A 20,829-nucleotide genomic window follows, 5' to 3' on the forward strand; every position below is an offset into this window, starting at 1 on the left:
AATAAGTAAATTCTCCTGGCAGAGCCTTTGAAGATTTCTTAGAAATCACTGGAGTTGCACGTCAATGGTGTTCTACTGAATTGAAGAAAAATGAACTTAACCCCATCTTCTGACTGTTTCTTCTCTGTAGAGGAGGCTACCATGGGTGCAGTCCTTACACACTTGGCCTGTCCAACGTAGGGCCCTACAAGATGGAGCTCCCCAGTGGGACGGGCTGCCAATCAGTGAGTTCTGGGATTTTTATCTTGTTTCTCGAAAGTCTGCTGGGTAGGTGCTATGATTGATCAGATTGTCCAGGTATTAGGATTCGAAATGAATATAAAGCCTATCATTAATCAGGGGCTGAATTTGACTTAGTGGAACCAAAGCCCACTTGGAGGAAATGTTTATTAGAAAGGCCTTCAGAGTCTGAGTAATAATTAGTGATAGAGATTTTTAAAGTTTGTTTTGCTTTTAAACAAAATCAAGTAAACTACCAATAAATACATTGAAACTAGTTCTCAGAGCCTTGAGTGCCTAAGATTTCTATAGAACCATCATCCCTGTACTCACCTTCTGTCCTCACTTGCTATATATACCCACCTCAGCAGAAGACTCAGATACCTAATTATTCCTATTCTTTCAGATGCCCTTACTCTCCAAACTCTTGAGCGAGTTCTTTCCAGGCTGACACTGAAATCAGTTTCCTTTGTAAAGTGCCCACATAACTGATTTCTAAGAAAAAAATTATCTTTTCCAACCAAAATATTAGAGTTTCATCCAAGGTGGGAGAGGAGCAAGGGAGGCATCTCAATATCAAACTAAGAAGCCCTCTTACCCTGATGGCATCACATTCTCCTTCAAATTGGCTACCTTGTCTTCCCAGTTTGCCAAATTCCTTCTTTTGTCACTTGCAGACAATGTGCCCAGATGTTTTCCGTGGCCCTTGGGGAGGAAGCCACTGTCGAGATTCTCCGGTGCAAACAATTAGGAAATGCAGCTGTGCACCAGGTTCAAGGGGTCAGGGAGGGAGGTGGGTGGTGGAAGGTCAGGAGGGGCAAGGAAACTAGAGAAAGGCTGTACCATTCCTAAGTGAACAGATTGGAAAAAAAAAAATGGAAACGGGAGGAGTCAAGGAAACAAAACTAGAAACCCACCCCACCCCACCCCCACCCCCATAGAATCAGCATTTCCCATGCCTCCCACCACGGTGCTGTCTGGCTGTGAGGAAAAGCATCTCACACTATCATAGCTGGGCTAAACAGACAATCACTTGGTGCTTAATTAAAGGGGTTCTTTTAGCTCTATTAGCAACAGCTCTTCTATCAATTTTAAAAGAAAATAAGGCTGGTAGAATTGTTTACCAATTCCCAGTGGGGAAGGGTGGGGGAGAATACTTTTTGCAATCTCTTGAAATGCCAGACAGGAAGCGCACCACCCCACCCCCAGGGATTCAGAGTGCCAGCCAAAATGACAGCATCTGTCAAAGCATAAGGCCATTCCCAAAGGCTGCTGATGTCTCTTGCAAGTTTTAAAGGCGTTCTCAAAAGGAAAGCTGTCACTTACCCATGGCGGTTTTAGTGACATTCTTTACCTATTCTTATCCTGAGAGGAGGCTCGGAAGCAGACTCTCTTCTTTGCTAATCAACAGGTCTCCCCTGGTGCCTGTCGGCACAGTTCAAGACTTTTCAATAGCTGCTTCTAAGTAGTGCTGAAAGAAAGAGCTAAATGCTTCTGCGGAAGGTATTTGACGAAATAGTCTGGCTCACGGGGTTGAGAAAAAGAATGCAAATGGAAGTCTTAAAAAAATGAGCTTTGAAAGGAAGAAAAATCCCTGTCTCCTTAAAGTTCAGATGGGATAATGGCAAAATGGAGGTTGGAGGATGAAAGAATGAGCATTGAAACAGGATGCTGTGGTCCCAGAACTGAAAACTGTAAGGAGACTTAAAACTGTGTGTGTGTGTGTGTGTGTGTGTGTGTGTGTGTGTGTGTGTGTATCTATCTATCTATCTATCTATAGATAGATAGATAGATAGATACCCTCCATTTTAAAAATGAAAAAACCAAGGCCCACAGTGGGGAGGCTGGGGAGCTAGGACTTCACCCTAAGCCTTCTGACTCGAAACCAGTGCTCCCAGCCTATGGCCATCTTTGTTCACACTAACATTCCAGCAGGATGAACCCAGGCTTGACAATAATTCCCATTCTGCTGGCCAGACTTAGGAGACCCGTGAAGTCAGCAGACCAGGAGTCCACTCCCAGCCCCGGCTGGTTCAGCTATGAGCAAAGGCTCCACCGATTGTGTCTTTTTTCTCATTTGGAAGATGGAGATAGCAGCACCTGTATCTGTCTCTCATTACTAGGCTTCATGAGATCAAGGGAAGAGAGCTTTCTGTACAGGGAGGCAGATAATAGCAATGTCAAGTGTACCCATAGAGCCAGACCTGTGGATCCAACCTAAATGGCATCAAGAACTACAATTGGTTTCATGTACCTCATGGACTTCAACCCAACCACAAAACCATGAGCATGGAACCTAGCAGGCAGAAGTGCTCAAGAGATAGCTCTTGCCTTCCCTCCCCACACTGGGTCCCTCTCCCTTTCCATCCCCTCCACCTCCTCCTTCTTTGAGGCTTTCTGCCAACTTGAAAATGCTAGAACCCCATGGTCATCTCTCTAGTGGCATTTGGAGGCTAAATGATAGTGACAGAATCCATTTCTGCTTCTCTGGACTGTCGTCTTTGGCATATCTGAAGTCAGCTGTTTTCTTAACTCATATCTTCAAGAGACACCGCTGATATATATTTAAATAGACTAGGAATACAAAAAAGGACTTCAGCCTCCTCCAGGGCTTTGGGGAGCTGAGAAGTGTTTGGTCCTTGTTGTAAAAAGGCAGATTCATAGGTTTGCAGAAGTAAGCCAACGTATAAAATAGTTTGAGTATAGAAGATTCCGGTTCTCAATTCCTCTTAGGGTTTGTTCACTGGGCACATACAGGTGCCAATCTTGGTAGAAGTTCTTTCATCTCAGGATTATGTCCTCACGGTCCACATGGGCATAAGCAGGGTCCATGTTGTGAGCCTGATCTAGTCGCTGCTGTGGGAGACTTCATTACCTTCCTCTATCCTTTTGTCAGGATTTTGTCTTTCCAAGTGTTCATTCCAGACCCTGAACTTCAGATGTCACCCATGATGACATTCACTCCTAAAGTCCACAGCCCCTGGAAACCCCAGACTTTGGACCTATCATGTCATTCTTCCCCACCTTTTGCAAAATGAGTTTCCTTTTCCTTAAGAATTGTTCTTTCTTGGCCTTTCACTCCATTTAACGGTTTCTACCCTAGCAGCTAAAGTGAAAACAATTTCGTCTCTACTCTGTTGCTCGTGTGGTCTCCAGGAGAACATCCACTCTTTACACCCTTGTTGTTGTCATGGTGATGCCATTGCACCCCATCCCTCTCCAAAAGCAGCCTGACCTGGAGTTACAGCAATGAGCTCAGGAAGGAAATGTGAAATGTGAAATGAAATAAGAAGCTGATTACAGCAGGTGACCCCTCTCATCACTGAACTTGTGGGCAGTGGGGGACAAATCATGAAAGGTCTATCACCAGTTTAAGCAAAACCTTGTCTCGGGTTGGTTTTGTCCAAATGTAAGCCATTAGGGTTGATTTTGCTCCACCTTCTGATCTCTCTCTTTATAGCTCAGCTTACTAAATGTCCAAATTGTATCTTTTGAACATATGTTCCATCCTTTAGAGTCATCTTTGACTGTTTTCTCTTCCTTTCTAAGAATTTAAAAATTCATTCTCTAGAGGCATAGGTTTATTTGTCTAGCATATCCTGTTCATCAGACAACTTCAGCGATGACAAAAAATGTGCTTTCTGGGCTTGATTCCCTTTCCATTACTTCCTTCTTTGCACTTCCAGCCCCCAATTCCAACTAACCAAAGATGTCAGGTACCCTGGTTGAGCCAGCTCTCCCAAATACCACATGTACCTTAAAATATGTTTGGGACCAGGGAGTGTTCTTTCCCATTTTTAAATGAAGAGCTGAAGTATAAAATATAATTTGTGCCTCCGTGTTGATGATGATGACGGAAGTCTTCTGTCCCTTTTCTCTAGACGTCAGGAGATAAGACAACCTCCCCGCATCTCAGTGAGTGCTGGGATGGCAGGTGGTGGCTCTCCTCCCAGATTGCTTTCACTGTCACTGGGGCTGGGGCTCTGCCACGTCCACACCTCCCTCTGCACCCTTCTGCTGTCCATGGATACGGGCTGTGTGGTGCTGTTTAGAATCAAATTAGAGACATGGATAAAATTTCTGAAGTTTCAGTCGTGTATGGATGCAGTCGCTCTGGGAAAGGCTTCCTGCCCCCTGTCACCATGGGTGAACATTATCGGACTCCAGTACTTTCCTCTTTAGACCAGATTCTAATTGTTCTATAAACATATTTATTAACTCTAAAGACCGAGACACTCTATAGCTTTAAAACGGTACATCCGATTAAGGGGCAATAAAAGGTAAATAGAGTTATTTTCAAATAGATGAAATCCATGCTCCAACTACATTTGAATTAAATCTGCCCATTGAGAGGATAGGCATCCTTGGGTGCAATAGCTCTGTATTCCAGACTCAGTGATACCTTGGGACGTCAGATGGAAGTGACTGAAGTGGTTCTTGTATGTTTTTATGGCTCTCCTCCTCTCGCTGCTCAAACTAAAGTGCAAGTTGTTGCAAAAGAATGTCCCCCCTTCAGAATGCTATGCCCTCATTTCCTGTTTACTGCATTCTAAGGTTTCTAATCAATCTACTCATCCTCTTTTTTTTCTGTTTCCCCCCATTCTACTGAATGCCATTCTCACATCTTCAAATGCTATGTTTTGTGTGTTTGTTGGTTGGTGGTTCTTGTTTTTTTGCAGACTGCTGCCAAGCGAAAGACCACTATATTGAACAGTTCAAAGATACTCTGAACACTTCTGTGGCCAAATCAATTGCTGGATTTTTTGCAGAGCCAATTCAAGTGGGTATATTGACCTTAGACATCAATTGGGCTGACTTTTAAATTATCAAAGAGTTTTAACTCAGACATTCTAGAGAATTCGAAAATATTTAAGTGACCATTGCTGTGTCCCTCTCCTAATTCAATTCATTCTCTTGGTCTCCTTGAAAAAAAGAGGGCCCCTGATTCTCTACTGACCTTCAAACACTCCTGCATTCCTGGGTTGAACAGATAGATGAAACTACTGAATTCCTAAAATTCTGAAGAAAGGGAAACCCCAGCAAATTTTAGTTGTTTAATACCCATACTGCCAGGGGGAGTATCTCTTCAATTTTACCAAATCCCCTTCATCCACCTTATATCTAATCTCAGAAATAAGCATTTGCTTCGTTTTCCCCAAAGGAATGGCATAGAGTAATGGTCCCTCTCTTCACCCACAGTTGGAGCAGTTCTAAAGACCATTTTAAAAATTTCTAGTATTACTAATACTACTGATGATAATGATCTAGCTTCTTTTTTTTTTCCTTAATAGTTTCAAAGGACTATGCTGTTCTTAGAGGACACCCAGGTTTGGTCTTTTGCAGGGGGTAAATGGAGTCGTCCAGTATCCAAAGGGGTTTCTACAGGAAGCCTTCGAGTTGGTGCGGGAGCAGGGAGGCGTGTGCATCGCAGATGAGGTGAGCTGTGGACCGGCTGTGGGTAGGGAGCCAGGGCAGGAAAGGCACAGGGAGAAACTTCTTCAAACCTCCCTCCGAAATCCAAGACAAAAGTATCTCCTGTGGGAATTCCAGGGTGAGGGTATGAATTAATGAAGCCTTTGCTAGTTGACTGGTTGGTTAGTGGCTTATTTGGTCCATTTAACAAGCACAACAGAACTTAAATATCCAAATTGGAGTCTATCAAATGAGTGGCTAGTGGGCACTTTCTACGTTCTCATGTGGGGACTGTGTCAGGGGTAGTTCAAAAACCACACAGGAAATTTAATTTCATAACCAAGTTTTCATCCTAATTTTTCCAAAATAGTATTAACCAGCCTGGCAGCATTCATCTTACCTTAATTAAAAAAAAAAAAAAAAAAAAAAAAAAAAAAAAACTTGTTTGGAAAAGATATTAAAAGAAAAAAAAATGCATGGGGCACCTGGGTGGCTCAGTTGATTAAGCATCTGACCCTTTATTTTGACTCAGGTCACCATCTTAGCCTCATGAGATCAAGCCCCAGCTCGGGCTCTGTGCTGGGCATGGAGCCTGCTTAAGATTCTCTCTTGCTCTCCCTCTGCCCCTCCTCCCACAAAAGAAAAAAAAAATGCAGCCTCTAAGAAAGGAGAGGGCCACCGTTCCAGATATTTAAAAACTAGTTCCAAAAAAATTCTAAAATAGCTGAAGTTAAGGTATCATTGGAGGAATAAGCATACAGTAGCACCAAGGCGACACTCCAAAGGGAACAAAATTCACCAACTCTGCAAGCGTTAGCTTGTGTCTTTTTTAAAGGTAACAATTTTATCATAATCACACCTCATATTAGGGTATATCAAAGACAGTAGTCTTTTGTCTGCCGAGAATAGCAGCAGAGGTCAAAGGACCAGAGGATGGTCCCCAGGACCACAGAGAGCCCCTGGCTCATTCCTGGGTAACAGTCATGATTCTACAAACAAGCACTTCCACCCACCAAGAACAGGTGGGCACTTGTGACTATGTTTCCCACCTGTTTCAGTCCTGCTGTCTTCCACCTGAACATTTTTCCTCAACTAAACATTCCCTATGGCAGTCTTTGGGCTGTCCCCTCTGCAAATTTTTTTGGTAATTTCCTCATGTGCAGCCAGGTTTTTTATAACCCCAGGTGGCCGGGATGGCCCCCCAGAGTGCTGCACACATACACATGGCCAACCCACCGCACACCCCCTTCCCCGACCTGCTACTGGGAGTTTAGGGAATGCAAACCAAACATAGTCCTGAAGAAAGTTAACTGCTATTAAAAAAAAAGAAGAAGAAGAAGATTAACAATTTGCTACATCAGCAAGAGAATCAGTTTTAACCTTTGGAATCAGCACTTAGTGAAGCTGCCACAGTTGGGCTAACAATGAGAGAAAGTAGATTGAATTTTAAAAATATATGACTTTCTGGGGCGCCTGGGTGGCTCAGTTGGTTGAGCAACTGCCTTCGGCTCAGGTCATGATCCTGGAGTCCTGGGATCGAGTCCCACATCGGACTCCCTGCTCGGCGGGGAGTCTGCTTCTCCCACTGATCTCTCTCTCCTCTCATGCTCTCTCTCTCTCTCTCTCTCTCTCAAATAAATAAATAAAAAAAAATCATTTAAAAAAAATATATGATTTTCAGAATTTTCTTTTTTTTTTAATTTTATTTATTTATTTGACAAACAGAGATCACAAGTAGTCAGAGAGGCAGGTAGGGAGAGAGAGGAGGAAGCAGGCTCTCTGTGAAGCAGAGAGCCCGACGTGGGGCTCGATCCCAGGACTCTGGGATCATGACCCGAGCTGAAGGCAGAGGCTTTAACCCACTGAGCCACCCAGGTGCCCCGACTTTCAGAATTTTCTAAGATGGGTGTTTTTATCACTGTTTTTTTAAAGATTTATTTATTAATTTGAGAGAGAGTGAGTGAGGGCATGAGTGTGGGGGAGGGGCTGAGGGAGAGAGAGAATCTCAAGTAGACTCCCTGTTGAGAATGGAGCTCCACACGGGCTCAAACCTAGGACCCCAAGATCACAAACCCAGCTGAAACCAAGAGTCAGCGGGCCAACTGACTCAGCCAGCTGGTGCCCCGGTTTTATCAGGCAGCAGCCATACCGGCCCCAATCCCCTCCCTATAACTACAGCTTCTCCCCTGCTGCCTTACCCACTGGAGATCCTTATTAAAGATGGCTAACCAGAATGTTCCTTTCATGTGCATTACTTATCTGACCCTCACAGCAGCCCTGTGATGTATTGCTATTACTATTTCTACTTAACAGAGTTAACATAGGTTCAGAGGACTTCAGAAATATGTCCAAAATCCCACGAAGCTAGTAAACGGGATCTGGTAACTGAAAGCTCAGACACAGATTAAGTGTTGTGTCCATGATCCTACAAAGATGGTGATGCTGATGACTGGCAGCGATGATACAGAAGAGGAAGAGGAGAAGAGGGAAGTGATCAAAGTCAGAAAAGCCATCATTTCTTGAAAGGTTTCCAATGGTTTGGCGTTTATTTTCACCAGGTGCAGACAGGATTTGGAAGACTGGGCTCTCACTTCTGGGGCTTCCAAACCCATGGCATCCTGCCAGACGTTGTCACCATGGCTAAAGGGATTGGGAATGGCTTTCCCATGGCAGCAGTTGTAACAACCCCAGGTAGGGCCAACAGGGAAGTTCCATTTTCTTCTGGGTCTCTCCCATCAGCGATGGTAGAAAACAGGTGTTTCAGAACTTGTGTGTGTTGAAGACAGTGGTGGGAGCTCTACGTGCATTTCTGAAGCGATAATAAAGAGAGACAGTCTGCCAGATGGTGGAAGAGATGGAAGAAAGCCAGTCCTTTTTGCTCTTGCTGTAAGCAAATTAATTCTCCCACGCCCACAATGCAAGGCAGGTTCTCACACTCCAACAAGGTATAGGAAATTGTGCCACAAAAACAAAACCCACACAAGAGACTCCTTTTAACCAACCTGAAGATAACTGTGAGATTTCCAAGGGAATCATGTTTTGAGGGAGACTCTTCCTTGGGCTTGCTATTCCCCTATGTTATAAACTCAGGGTCCAGAGTGCACAGTTTTCTCTGTTTCTGTCTCATCAACAAAACAGCCGAATATAATACATCTCATTTAGTCAGAATATTCTATAAAATGAACATAAGAATAAACCCTATTTTCAGTTTTAGTGAGGTTTTACAGAAAATTATTTTTATGAACCATTTATCATTAAAAGTCTTTAAACCATTTTGCTCTTCCCACCAGTAGGAAGCACACTTTAGATATACTAGAGGATAATTAAGTGCTCTGATATTTCAGTGTTTTTATTGAATGAATAAAGCTCCCTCTGCTCTCCACACAACAGGCCAATAATTTGAGAGGCGAGATCGGGGGCACAAAAACCAGCAAACTGAGGAGATGGCAGATTGTCATCCTAAGGAATGTCTCCCCTGGGCAGGAAGTCTAAACTCCTTGTTTGTTAGCAAAAGGGGGAAGCATGAAGGGGTTGGAGACAAAGGTGACCCATGTCTGTAGACATCTGAGAAAGGTCTTGTAACTTCTTTGTCCTTGGTCAGTTGCTCTTTGTCTACAGGTATCTGGTGGTGTCGTGTAAATCTTTTTTTTTTTTTAAGATTTTTATTTATTTATTTCAAAGAGAGGGAGAGAGAACACAGAGGAAGAAATAGAAGCAGACTCCCCTCTGAGCAGAGAGCCTGATGCTGGGCTCCATTCCAGGACCTTGAGATCATGACCTGAGCCAAAGGCAGAGGCTTAGCCCACTGAGCCACCCAGGTGCCCCTCGTTCCTGTAAATCTTAAACATAACATTGGTATTTCTGTTTGTACTTCCTTATCTCCTCAAGTGATGTAGGTTTCAGGTAAAAAAACAAACAAACAAAAAAACTAGTTTATGCAAATCTCAGCTATAAGCAAAATTCCTTCAGTAATTAGCGTATCTACATGCAGGGTGAAGCAGAAGTTTCTAAACTATAGGTCACAACAACAAGGGAAAATGAAGCAATATGTAATCAGACATGCTGTGTTTCTACCTGTTACAGATATTAAAATGTGGATGTAGAAAGTAAAGTATAATGAACCAAATATATGCTCACCCAGAAACAATCCAGAAATAATGTTACAAAATCCTTGGTGTTGTTTTAAAAAAGAAAAAGTTTTCCTTCTTAGTCCCAAGAGTATAATATAGAAAGAAAGGCTAATAATGAAGATTCCATGTAAATTCTCATAAATCAAACATTAAGGTACTTTTCAACTCACACAACACATTACAGATTTTGTTATCACACTTCTCATGGGGTGAATAAGCAATTTTTCCCAATCCACTGGACACGTGGATCAGTCAGCTAGGGCTACCATATCAAGACACCATACGCTGGGTGGCTTAAACAGCAGATATTTATTTCCTCATAGTTCTGGAAGCTGGAATCCAAGATCAAGGGGCCATCAAAGTTGATTTCTGGTGAGATCTCTCTCACCGATGGCCAACTTCTTGCTGTGTCCTTACATGTCCTTTTCCTCAGAGAGAGAGAGAGAGAGCTCTAGTGTCTCTTTCTCTTCTTAGAAAGACACCACTGCTGTAAAGCCCCCACCCTTGTGACTTCATTTAACCTTAATTACTTCACTAAAGGCCCCATCTCCAAATATATCCACATTGTCAACATCTGAAGAGGGGCCAGTAGGATGGGGAGACACGTAATTCCACCTATAACCTCCACTCTCTGGTGAAGGAAGAATGCGTTGGATATGATGCCATGAAATACATTATTAATACAACCCAAAAGTCAATATAATTCAAATGGTGTGATGGGAGATTATAGATAGGAACGTCTCACTCTCTACTCAGCTTTTATCTTCTCCTCCTAGAGATTGCCAAGTCTCTGGCTACACGTCTTTTTCACTTCAACACCTTTGGAGGAAACCCCATGGCCTGTGCCATTGGGTCAGCTGTGCTCGAGGTATGTTCCAACAGCCACATCAACATCTCTCATTTCACAGAATGGCTACTTCAAAACCACACACACACACACACACACACACTATCCGACCTCTGTCACATCATATTACTCAGGTGAAGAGGTAATTACCAATCCATGCATTTAAGTTCAATTTCCAGTGATTATTCTGCCCCTTCACTCCTTTTTAAAGTTCTACTTTGGGTGCTTGAAGTATGAGATACAAAATAATTCATAATCAACTTCATATGCATAGGAAATAGAAGAAAAGGTCACTAGCTGAGAGCACTGAAATTTCTCTTTTATTTGAGTGCTATGTAATGGATAGTCACCAACTGCTATCCTTGAATTCGGGTTAATTTTGGCCTGGCCTTTATTGTCTTCCTTCCTTTGGTGGTACAGTCATAAAGAGAAACTGCGTTCATCGGGACCAATGAGATAATTCAGCTGTTGTTCAGACCCTGTCCCTCAATTTCCCTGATGTCTCCTCTGGTAAATGCCCTTGCTAATGTGCATAATAAGAGCATTTGCTTAAGTACGTGCAGGGTATCACTGGAAGAATGCCCAAGAAACGACTCTCTGTGGTTGTTTGTGGGGAGGGAGACTTGGTGTTTGGGGGATGGGAGTCAGCGAGGACTGCTGTACTGCATACACTTTCATACATTCTGATTTTTGAACAAGGCACATGACTCACCGATTTAAAAATTTTGAGTATATTTAAATAAAAATTCCCTTGCTGATTAAAAAGTTTCTTCAAATAGGATAAAATCACAAAATGAAAAGTTGGGGGAGGAGTGTTTCATTTGCTTCATTCAATAGACATTGCCAACTTTTTGTTTAAGTGTTGCGTCCCCGCGACCCGGTAGAGAGGATTTAGGTGAATAAGAAGGACTTAAGTCATGTAATTCTTATCAGCTAAATATAAATGTGGTATATTGTGTGTAGGAGATAAAAATCACAGGTGTCTCCCAGGAGTGGAAGTAGGTGAAAATTTTTTCGTATCTTCAGGGCCCTGACTCTGGGCCCACACAGGGCTTCAGTCAGTCTGTCAGGCCACTGCCCTGTAGTGGGACACTCAAGCAATGATAGTGTGTGCCTGGCTGAGGGCCACTCTTCAGAGGCCAGTAAGCTCCCAGTAGCGTGAGAATCTGTGACAGGTCTCCCCTCAGAGCACTGTCTTCCCCACGACTGTATCCTACTTCTCAGCCAGGCCAGGTAATAATGAACCTCAGGATAATGGTGTCAGCGTTACAGACTGCGTGGAGACATGTCTTTACTCTTTCCTATATTTTTAATCACCCCTGAAGATGAGGAGGGTTTGGGGACCATATCTGCTATACCAAGCCTCTTTTTTCTCCTTACAGCAAAGCTCTTTGTTGTACAGGACCTGGTTCCATTAGACTTTCAGTTCCAAGCATTTGGTCAAGTTTCTATAAAAAAGGTCGTACACATTTATCTCTCAATGCTTCTCAGTCAATATTAGAATTTTTTTTTTTTTTAATGCAAGGCCATTTGCGACTTTCTCTAAACAGGTGATTAAAGAAGAAAAGCTACAGGAAAATAGTCATGATGTTGGCACCTACATGCTACAGAAGTTTGCTGAGCTGCGTGATGAGTTTGAGATTGTCGGAGATGTCCGAGGCAAAGGCCTCATGATAGGAATAGAAATGGTGAAGGACAAGGTAGGTTCTGATCTGCTGTGCTCCGTGTGACTTCTTGGGGTTGGGAAGAATTAAAGTAAGAAGCGTGAGCCACAAGGTCACTTCATTCATTCTCAGGGAGAGCACACAATGCCAGCGAGCTCAGCGAAGCTCAGCAAAGACAAGTGGGGAGTGCCAAAAGCCAGCAGGTCAAGAGTCCTAGAAGAGTGAGGTAGGGCATTTGGAACAGGGAGCTGGTATTTTTCCTGCCGCTCAAGGCAAAGAATATTGGTGACAACTGAATATTTAGAATTAGACATATGGATATGGAGAAGGGAGAAAGTTATTTGGGGAACGGCTGGTGGCCCAGAAAGCTCATGGAAGTGAGGGAGAAGGCCAGGAGAGAGTTGTGAGGATGTTTTGGGGTGAGGACATTAAGGATCTACAGGATTTTGAATTTTTCTGTTTGTGAATATTTTTCAATCTCCAAGTAACCAGGCAGGGTGTGACTTTCTGATGACATTTCCCACTGTGACCTCAAACTCAGAATGACAACAATTGAACTTGGCTTTTTCCTCCAAACCAGTTATTCCTCCAAGTTCGCGGTTTCTGTTTCTCACCCTTCACTCTTCTCCCAATTACCCAGCCTCCAAACCAGAAAATAACTTGAAAATCCTTCACTCCTTGTTTCTAGTGTCAAGTCCTGTGGATCTTTTCTTTGCCAAGTCTCTCAAATCCTTCCCTGTGTCTCCATGGCTGTCCCTGCAGCCTATGTCCCTCCCCTTCATAAAAGCAAAGCCTAGACCCACTGAGGAGAGCAACAGGGGGAGAATCTTGGCACCAGGCTGACAAAGTCAGACTAACTAACCCCTTCACCCTAACTCTTGTCCAACTTTCTCTTAAGCAGCTTCTTGCTATTTATCTTAACACGGCATCCTAGTTGAGGAGGGTTGATGCTCAATTATTTTAGGACTCAGACAAGACTATGGATATAAGACTCTTCCTTTAACGCCACACAGCAGATCCAGTACAAAACTGGAATGTTTAAACAGGATTTTAAAGCTAAGGGAAGAAAACAACAAAATATGAGTAACATGAGACTAGGCCTTCTGGCTCATAAGCCACAAGTACTTATCTTCAGCTTATGGTCCAATCAAGAGCTGTTTTAAGGCTCAGAAGAGTCCATCCTAGTCCCCAACACAGGAGCTCCCCCAAAGAATCCATGCTTTAAAGTCCAGACACCACAGAGGAAAACCCAACGAGAGAGAAAGTGTTCCTGTCTTTCCCGCTGTTCCAAACCCAGTTTCTGTGTACTCAGAGACACACAAACCCAGAGACACGCGAACAAAATGTTCACCAGGACTTCATCATTCATGATTAAACCTCAGCATCCTCCACATGGCCACTGATACAGGACAAAGCCAAACTATGGTACATCCATCCCACAATGGCAGAGTTACATGTTCAATGAGAAAGGTATGCAAACTGTGTGACGGAAAAAATAAAACAGGCTATCAAATAGTATCTACTGAATGAGCTCTGCCATTTGGTAGTATTAAGCATAGCCTCCGAAGGCTGACCACTCAGCTTTACATCCCAGCTTGTCCATTCCTTAGTCCCATTCAACATCCATTCAATGCCATTCACTCCCCTACATCCAATGCCGCTCAAACTTTTCCCCAGCCATGGACCACAGTACTCTCCGGTCTGTATCTACCTGTGGAGTCCTAGCCTTCTTCCAGGTCTAACTCTTCATCATACCTCCTCCCTAGCTTGTTTGTGTCTCCCCTAGACAGAGACTCCAGGCCTCAGAGAAGCCCCCTAGCACCCATTCCCTAAAAAGCTCCTCTGAAAAGATGTTTCAAAACCATGTATTTGTTGATTCAGGTTTCATATAGAAATATTTTACTTACCTAAATAAGTTATACACTTTTGAGGCCAGAAATCATGCAGATGGTAAGTACTTTAAAAGTGTGTGTTGACTGAGTTCAGGTCCCTGCAACAATTCAGACCATGTTCGCATAATTACGACAGCTCAGAACTTGCCTATAACACTGTCCGCCATAACCCAGAATTGAAACTCCCATTTGCTGTTAGTGAGGACATGTACTGGTACAGCCCTTTACATCACAATTTGCCTGCATCTATCAACATTTTAAATGTATGCATTTGACCTAGCGATTCCACTTCTAAAAATATGCCCGAAATAAATACTGATAGAAGTCTGAAAGATATAGATGAGCAGGGATGTTTGTGGCATTGTTTATAATGATAAAAAATTGGAAACAACAAAAATATCCAACAACAGATGATTAAACAAATTACCAACAAACTGTGAAATATCTGGTAACCTTTAAGAAGATGAGGTCCAGTTGGGGAGGTATGTGCTACAGTGAGTGCTGTGAAGTGTGTAAACCTGGCGATTCACAGACCTGTACCCTTGTGACTAATAATACATTATATGTTAAAAAAAATTAAAAATTAAATTTTATAAAAAGAAGATGAGGTCCAAATACAATGACATGTGAAGATGTCTAAGATAGACTGTAAATTGTTATAACCAAATTGAAAAACATTATATTTTAGTAGGACTCATTTTTCTAAGTATGCATATAGATGAATTTGCACAATAGAAAAAGTGTCTGGTTCACATGAAATTATCAACAAGGGGTAAACCTAGGAGTAAGACTGGGGGAGAAAAAACTTTCCACTTCATGCACCTCCATTTCAGTTTAAGGTTTTTTCTCGATAACTATGGATTATTTTATTTAACTGCAGATCTATTGGGCGGGGACAAGAAAAATGTAAACATGAAGGGACACTTACACACCCACCAAGGGGTCAGTTAGAACTTCCCCACTCGATTATCAAGTAGCTGGGACACAGGCTTGAGCACAGGGCCTGAGCAGCTGTCCTGGGGCTGTCCCTCAGAGTTTTCTGCCCTGTTCTTCTCTGTGGAATGCATACAAGATGTTCAACGAGTCACAGCAATTGAGGCTAGGGGATGATAAAATGGGCAAGGGAGCAGAGTGGGTGCTGGCCCAGTCCAGAGTGAAGCCAGGCTCCACCTGTGCAGACCCTCACTCTCCAGCAAGACCCCACCAATTCAACTTTCCCTAGGGAAACCTTTCCAGAGGGTGCTGAATGCCCTCTGACCTCTCACTATCTCCACACCATATCTGACCACTTGACGGCTCTCACAGTTTACCTCAATTATTTTGTCATATTTCAGTCTTCCCCGTCTACTTGAAGAGAATGTCAAGGGCAAGCAGGAATGCATGATGACATTTTACGATCAGTGAGAAGATCCTGGTCTCATCCCCCATCCCAGGTCCTCATCATCTTGCAATCTGAAAGTCTGAATTTTATTTTCCTTATCTCAAAGCTTTAAGACAGACAACAACGCAAACATCTCTGGGAGGTCCAGTCTTATTCTGTGCTGAGACACTGAGATCTAAGCAGGAAGGAAGGGTTGGGGCATGAGTTGGGGGAGGGGAATGGATATTGAAGCCTTGAGGGAGAGTGAGGGAGAGTAGGTAGGAAACCCTGAGAAGGACAAAGCTGGGACCCCTAGAGGGGGTCCTCCTGTGTCCCACAAGGATGACAGGGGCTGGCCCAGGAGCCAGGATCATGCCTCCCTCTACATGTGAACCAGAGAGCCAGACCTGTGTTGATGCTACCACAGCCACGTGCCACAGAAGACAGACCCTTGCTCAAGACAGGATCACAGCAGCAATTCCCACACAGGCACCTGCCAGGCATTTCACCAATCCAGATGCCCTGGCCTGCCCCAGGCCTTCTCATTCCATAGGCCGAGCGTGAGCCCCAAATGTCTGTAGTTTGGAAAGGCTTCCGGGAGGTGCACACACACAGCCAGACTTGAAATGACTAAGACAGAGGGAGGCGTCTGTACTCAGGCTCGGAAGACAGGAGACACACAGAAAAGGCGCCGGCCCCCAGCCCAGTGGGCACCAAAAGGGAAGTGGCATGTCTGGACCCCCCAGGGAGAGACAACCTCCAATGCCTGATAACCTGAAACAGCCTCTGACCAGCCCCCTACTCCCCCACCCTTCCACCCTCATTCCACCCCCACCCCTCAGCCAAGGGCTTACTTTTCCTAACCCTGGAGGATTAAGTCTTGGGGAAGAAAGAGCAAATTCCACAAGCCAAGGAGATGAGGAGGGCCGGCACCACCCCAGCTGCCCTAGCCACGCTATGGCCCAGGGAAACCCTGGATCATTCATGCCCTTGTGTAACTTTGGAACCATTTCCTGGACTTTGAAATGAGCCCTTTACATGAGCAAAACAAACTGAACAGTTGAGAATTACCACATCAATAAAGCCGACTCCAAATTTGGCTAAGAAAGAAGCAAATTCCCAGGATAGCCATTGGCAGAGCCAAGATTCACTGGCTATCTGCACTCAACTTCATTTTTTCTTTAGGCATTTGGAATGAATTGGAATAAAAACAAATATTTTTAATAGCACCACCCCCAAAAAGACTCCATCCAGCAATTAACAGCTTTATTTTTATTTTTTTATTTTTATTTTTTATTTTTTTTTTTAGTTTTTATTTATTTATTTGAGAGGGAGAGAGAGAGAGCATGAGAGGTGGGAGGGTCAGAGAGAAAAGCGGACTCCTCCTTGAGCAGAGAGCCTGATGGGGGATTGGATCTTAGGATTCCAGGATCATGACCTGAGCAGAAGGCAGTCGCCCAACCAACTGAGCCACCCAGGTGCCCTAGAAAATATATTTAAAAATGTATTGCAGGTGAGCTGCCAGCCTCTTCCCCGGGAAGAAGTCAATGAAATCCATGACGACTGCAAACGCATGGGGCTTCTAATTGGCCGAGGTGGCATTTTTGCCCAGGTAAGAGAAAGGCTGGTCTTTCCCTGTGTCTTTCGGTAGGCGTCTCCCTGACGTCCCAGCGCTGGTCTCTTTCCTTCTCGACCCAGCCCCACTTCCTCTGGGCATAATGCTCAGATCTTTTCCTGAAAAAGGTGCAGTGAGGCCTGAAGACCACGCGGGGGCGCTGTGTTCCAATTGTTTAGTTAACGGGGCTCTAGGAGGACCGTCTAACAAAAACCTAACAAGAGATATACAACCAAAAAAAATAAATAAATATAAATAAATAAATAAATAAATAAATAAATAAATAAATAAAGAGATATACAACCAACCAGAGGATTTACAGTACAGGTCCCAGTGGAGTCATCACAATCATGCAGTGACTAATTTCTCTCATGTATGAATTAATTCTAACCCTGTGAAAGCAATTCCAGTCGGGAGGAACCTAACAGTGCTGGCCGACCCAGGTGACCCTTCAGGAGAGGTGGGAGACCACCCTGGCTGGGTCCCTAATGTGAACCCAAAATCAGCCACTCCCAGCGCCCTTCACCCATGCAGAGTCCAGCTCTCCCTGCTCCCTCTTGGAAAGGCCAGGGATAGCCCCAGCAGGTGTGGTCCTGGGGCAGCTCTGCACCGTGGGTGCTGTGGGTGAGCGCTGATCCTGCTAGGAAAACCCTCTCCCCAGATCTCTCACACCAGCAGGACCCTCCCCCTGAAGTGGTTCCAGGGCAGACATGTAAGATTTAGGGTAGCTTCTGCTCCTCCTCTAATTTGTTCTTGTCCCTTGTCATCTTTCTGTCCCGTTTTAAATGTTGGTCCTTCTTCCTGGTTTTCCTGCTCCCTTCTTGCCCCACATTCTAGTTGAGTGAACGCGCTTGCCTCCTACTTCTCGGAGAACACAGAAGCTCTTAAATAAGATCTCTATGTAAACTCATCTGTTCCCCACATCCGTTTCTTACTTCCTTTCCTGAAGATTCAGGGAATGAGGTGTCTCTCCTGTCAGATCTGGATTGACGATCTTAACTCCCGACACTTTCTACCTTTGTTCAAGGGGACATCACTGTGTTCTCTTGTATCTGTAACTTTTCCTCAACCTCCCCTCACCCTGTTAAGAAATAAGCTTAAAGCTCTCCCACCCAAACCAAACCACCTCAAACAAAATCAGAATGAGCACTTTTGGTGGGACATCCTCGAGGAGTTATTTCTAGTCCCAGTCACAAATATTTTTTCTCTACAAATTAATGATTAAAAATCCTATAACTTATAAAAACATGAAACAATTGTTTACTTACTTAGTTATTTCTTAGTTATCTGGAAAATATTCAAACGCAAGGCAGCATTTGCTATGCTAGAACTAATGTGACAATGATAAGATCCAGTCCCTCCCTTCTCAGAACTGGCAGGAGAGAAAGACATATAAACAGCCAATTAGAATACAATGTAGCAAGCTCGTCTACAGCTATAATAAAGGGGTATCACAGGAGGAAAGACAAGGGACTCCTGGTCCAGATTTTCTAACCAGGCTGAGCCTTACACAATGAAATAAACACCTAAAGCTTGGGTAGGAATGTTGCAGAGTGTGAAGAGCTACACGCTCACCAGTGTGGCTGAGGCATAAGGCTTGAGGCACTGAGTGGAATAATACAAAACCTTAATGCTGGTCAGGCACTGTTATAAACATTTTGCATTGACTCATTTAATCCTTTCAACAAGCCTATGAAAAAAATACTGCTATTGTTCCAATTTTACAGATGAAGAAAAAGAGGCACAGAGTGGTTACATAAATTGTTCAAGTCACACAGCTAGAGTTAGTGGCAGAACCAGGATCCAAGCTCAGGCAGCCTGATTTCTGAGTCTGTCCTCTGGGAAGAACAAACCTAAGGGGCCAAGACAGGGAGCAGTGAGTGGGTGGGTGGGGTGGCTGACGGTGCTGTTTGAACCCACTCCACAGTGTTGGGATTAAGGGGACATTCAGAAAACAACTCCAGGAGTGTGGAGTGTACAGACTGGGATGCGAAGCATGAGGGAGAGTCGAGGATCAAGCCTCATGTCTAACTTGGTTGAGACATGGCCAGGATGAATGCTGCTTTGAACATGCTCGGGCTAAGGAGTTTATGGACATCTGTTTCTGCAGACAAGTTGGTAGCTCAGAGGAGAGAATTGGGGCCAAGTCACGATTTTTTGAGTTGTCAGCCTCTCAGTGGTGAGAGGAGGAAGTCTAGGAGGTTGCGGGGGAGTCTTCATGGGAAACGCAGTGAGAGCAGGACACACACTTTGGGGGGCACCAGTGTTTACAGGACCGGTGGGAGGCAAGGTGCCCAGATGGAGGAAATGCAAGGGCAGAGGTGCCCGGAGAGTTAGCAAGCCCAAGAGACATGAGGTGGGAGGGAGGGGGCAAAGCTCAAGGGGAGAGAGGGACCCAGGTGACCCAGACAGTGTCCCTGCGGGGAGGGTGAGGACTGAAAAATGCCTACCACCCAGGCTCCCCACTGGCGGCTGTGGTGAGAGTGGCGTCAGAAGGCTGATGGAGCAGAGCCAACCGGGGCTGCCCTGGGTTGGGATGCAAAGAGATGAGGGCAGAGTGAACAGTAATGGCCAATAAGCCCCAACGCCTCTTTTGAGTCAGTTTGGGCAAAAGGAGACAATAGCATTTGTATAATGGCTAGAAGGGGGGGAGGCAACAGCTTTTTGTTTGGTGTGGTTTGAATTTGGGCTGGCAGACCTGTAAGTCTCCTTGTTTGCAGGCTGAGTTTGGGGAAGAGGGGAGAGGGGGTGCGGAGTCACAGCGATCAGGAAACTGAGAAGCAAGTTTGTAGGGTTGTATACCCAGACGTGGAGGCCAGCCTCAACACTCGCAGAAATGAGGTGTAGCTAAGGTGTCCGAGACCTCAGTGAAGGTGGTGGAAAGACCAGGAGGTGAGCAGATGGCAATAAAGGAAGAGGGGCAGAGCCAGATGTCACCAGAATTGTTAGGCTAGAAGGGAAATGGCCTGGGTGCAGCATTGGTGAGGGAGGAGACCAACCCAGGAGGGAAATACAAGACATGTCATAAAAATAAAGTAAGAGTCTTAGCTTAGTGCATTTTCTCAAAGCAATATTTGATTCTATGATGATCTGTTGCTGTTTCCCTTTGTCTCCTCAGACATTCCGCATCGCGCCCTCCATGTGCATCACTAAACCAGATGTTCATTTTGCAGTGGAAGTATTTCGGTCTGCCTTAATCCAACACATGGAGAGAAGAGCTAAATAAAACTTTTAAAAATAAAATCCATAAGCTTCAAGAACTTTCCACTTCTGTTCAAGGGTTAATTTAAGGAATTCCATTAGATAATTGGTGTAAGTTGTATAGGACATGGTTGACTGCCCACCAGCCAAATGTGTTACCAGAGCCTCCATTATCTTGAGAAACCCATCCTCCAAGAAAAGATCTAAACTAACTAACTCAGAGAATAAATCCTAATTATTCTAGGTTGGTTATGGTCATTTAGTTCCCCTTGCCAGTGATTGGTTGATGCATCACGTGTGACAATACTTGGGGACAACGAATCCTGAAAGAAAATATTTTGGTGGAGATGCCTTAAGGTGAAGGTTTGTTTACTCTTCATTCTTCATCACCAGAAGACATGTCTTCTTGCTCAAACTATGTCAGCCATTTTGAGACCATGAAGACAAAGCTTCTTTGCTGGGGTTGGAAGTAGAAGGAAGCTGAGTCCT

General features: G+C 44.2%; 1 protein-coding gene across 2 annotated transcripts in view; it reads left to right on the forward strand.

Moving 5' to 3' along the window:
• The window catches only part of LOC111141161 (alanine--glyoxylate aminotransferase 2), a 34,616-nt gene extending 14,035 nt beyond the window's left edge, over positions 1 to 20,581 (forward strand). The window contains exons 6-14 of one of the 2 annotated variants that reach the window (XM_022493525.1): positions 131 to 224; positions 897 to 990; positions 4,899 to 4,999; positions 5,563 to 5,655; positions 8,190 to 8,322; positions 10,538 to 10,629; positions 12,159 to 12,308; positions 17,038 to 17,136; positions 20,258 to 20,581. In XM_022493525.1, coding sequence (XP_022349233.1) covers positions 131 to 224; positions 897 to 990; positions 4,899 to 4,999; positions 5,563 to 5,655; positions 8,190 to 8,322; positions 10,538 to 10,629; positions 12,159 to 12,308; positions 17,038 to 17,136; positions 20,258 to 20,365 — 964 coding nt within the window. In that variant the 3' untranslated portion in view covers positions 20,366 to 20,581. The remainder of the gene's footprint in view (positions 1 to 130; positions 225 to 896; positions 991 to 4,898; positions 5,000 to 5,562; positions 5,656 to 8,189; positions 8,323 to 10,537; positions 10,630 to 12,158; positions 12,309 to 17,037; positions 17,137 to 20,257) is intronic. The other variant, XM_022493526.1, reaches the window with a different exon arrangement.
• The last annotated feature ends 248 nt before the right edge of the window (positions 20,582 to 20,829 follow it).

Source organism: Enhydra lutris, unplaced genomic scaffold (assembly GCF_002288905.1).
Source record: "Enhydra lutris kenyoni isolate GAN:26980312 unplaced genomic scaffold, ASM228890v2 scaffoldscaffold5, whole genome shotgun sequence".
NCBI lineage: Eukaryota > Metazoa > Chordata > Mammalia > Carnivora > Mustelidae > Enhydra > Enhydra lutris.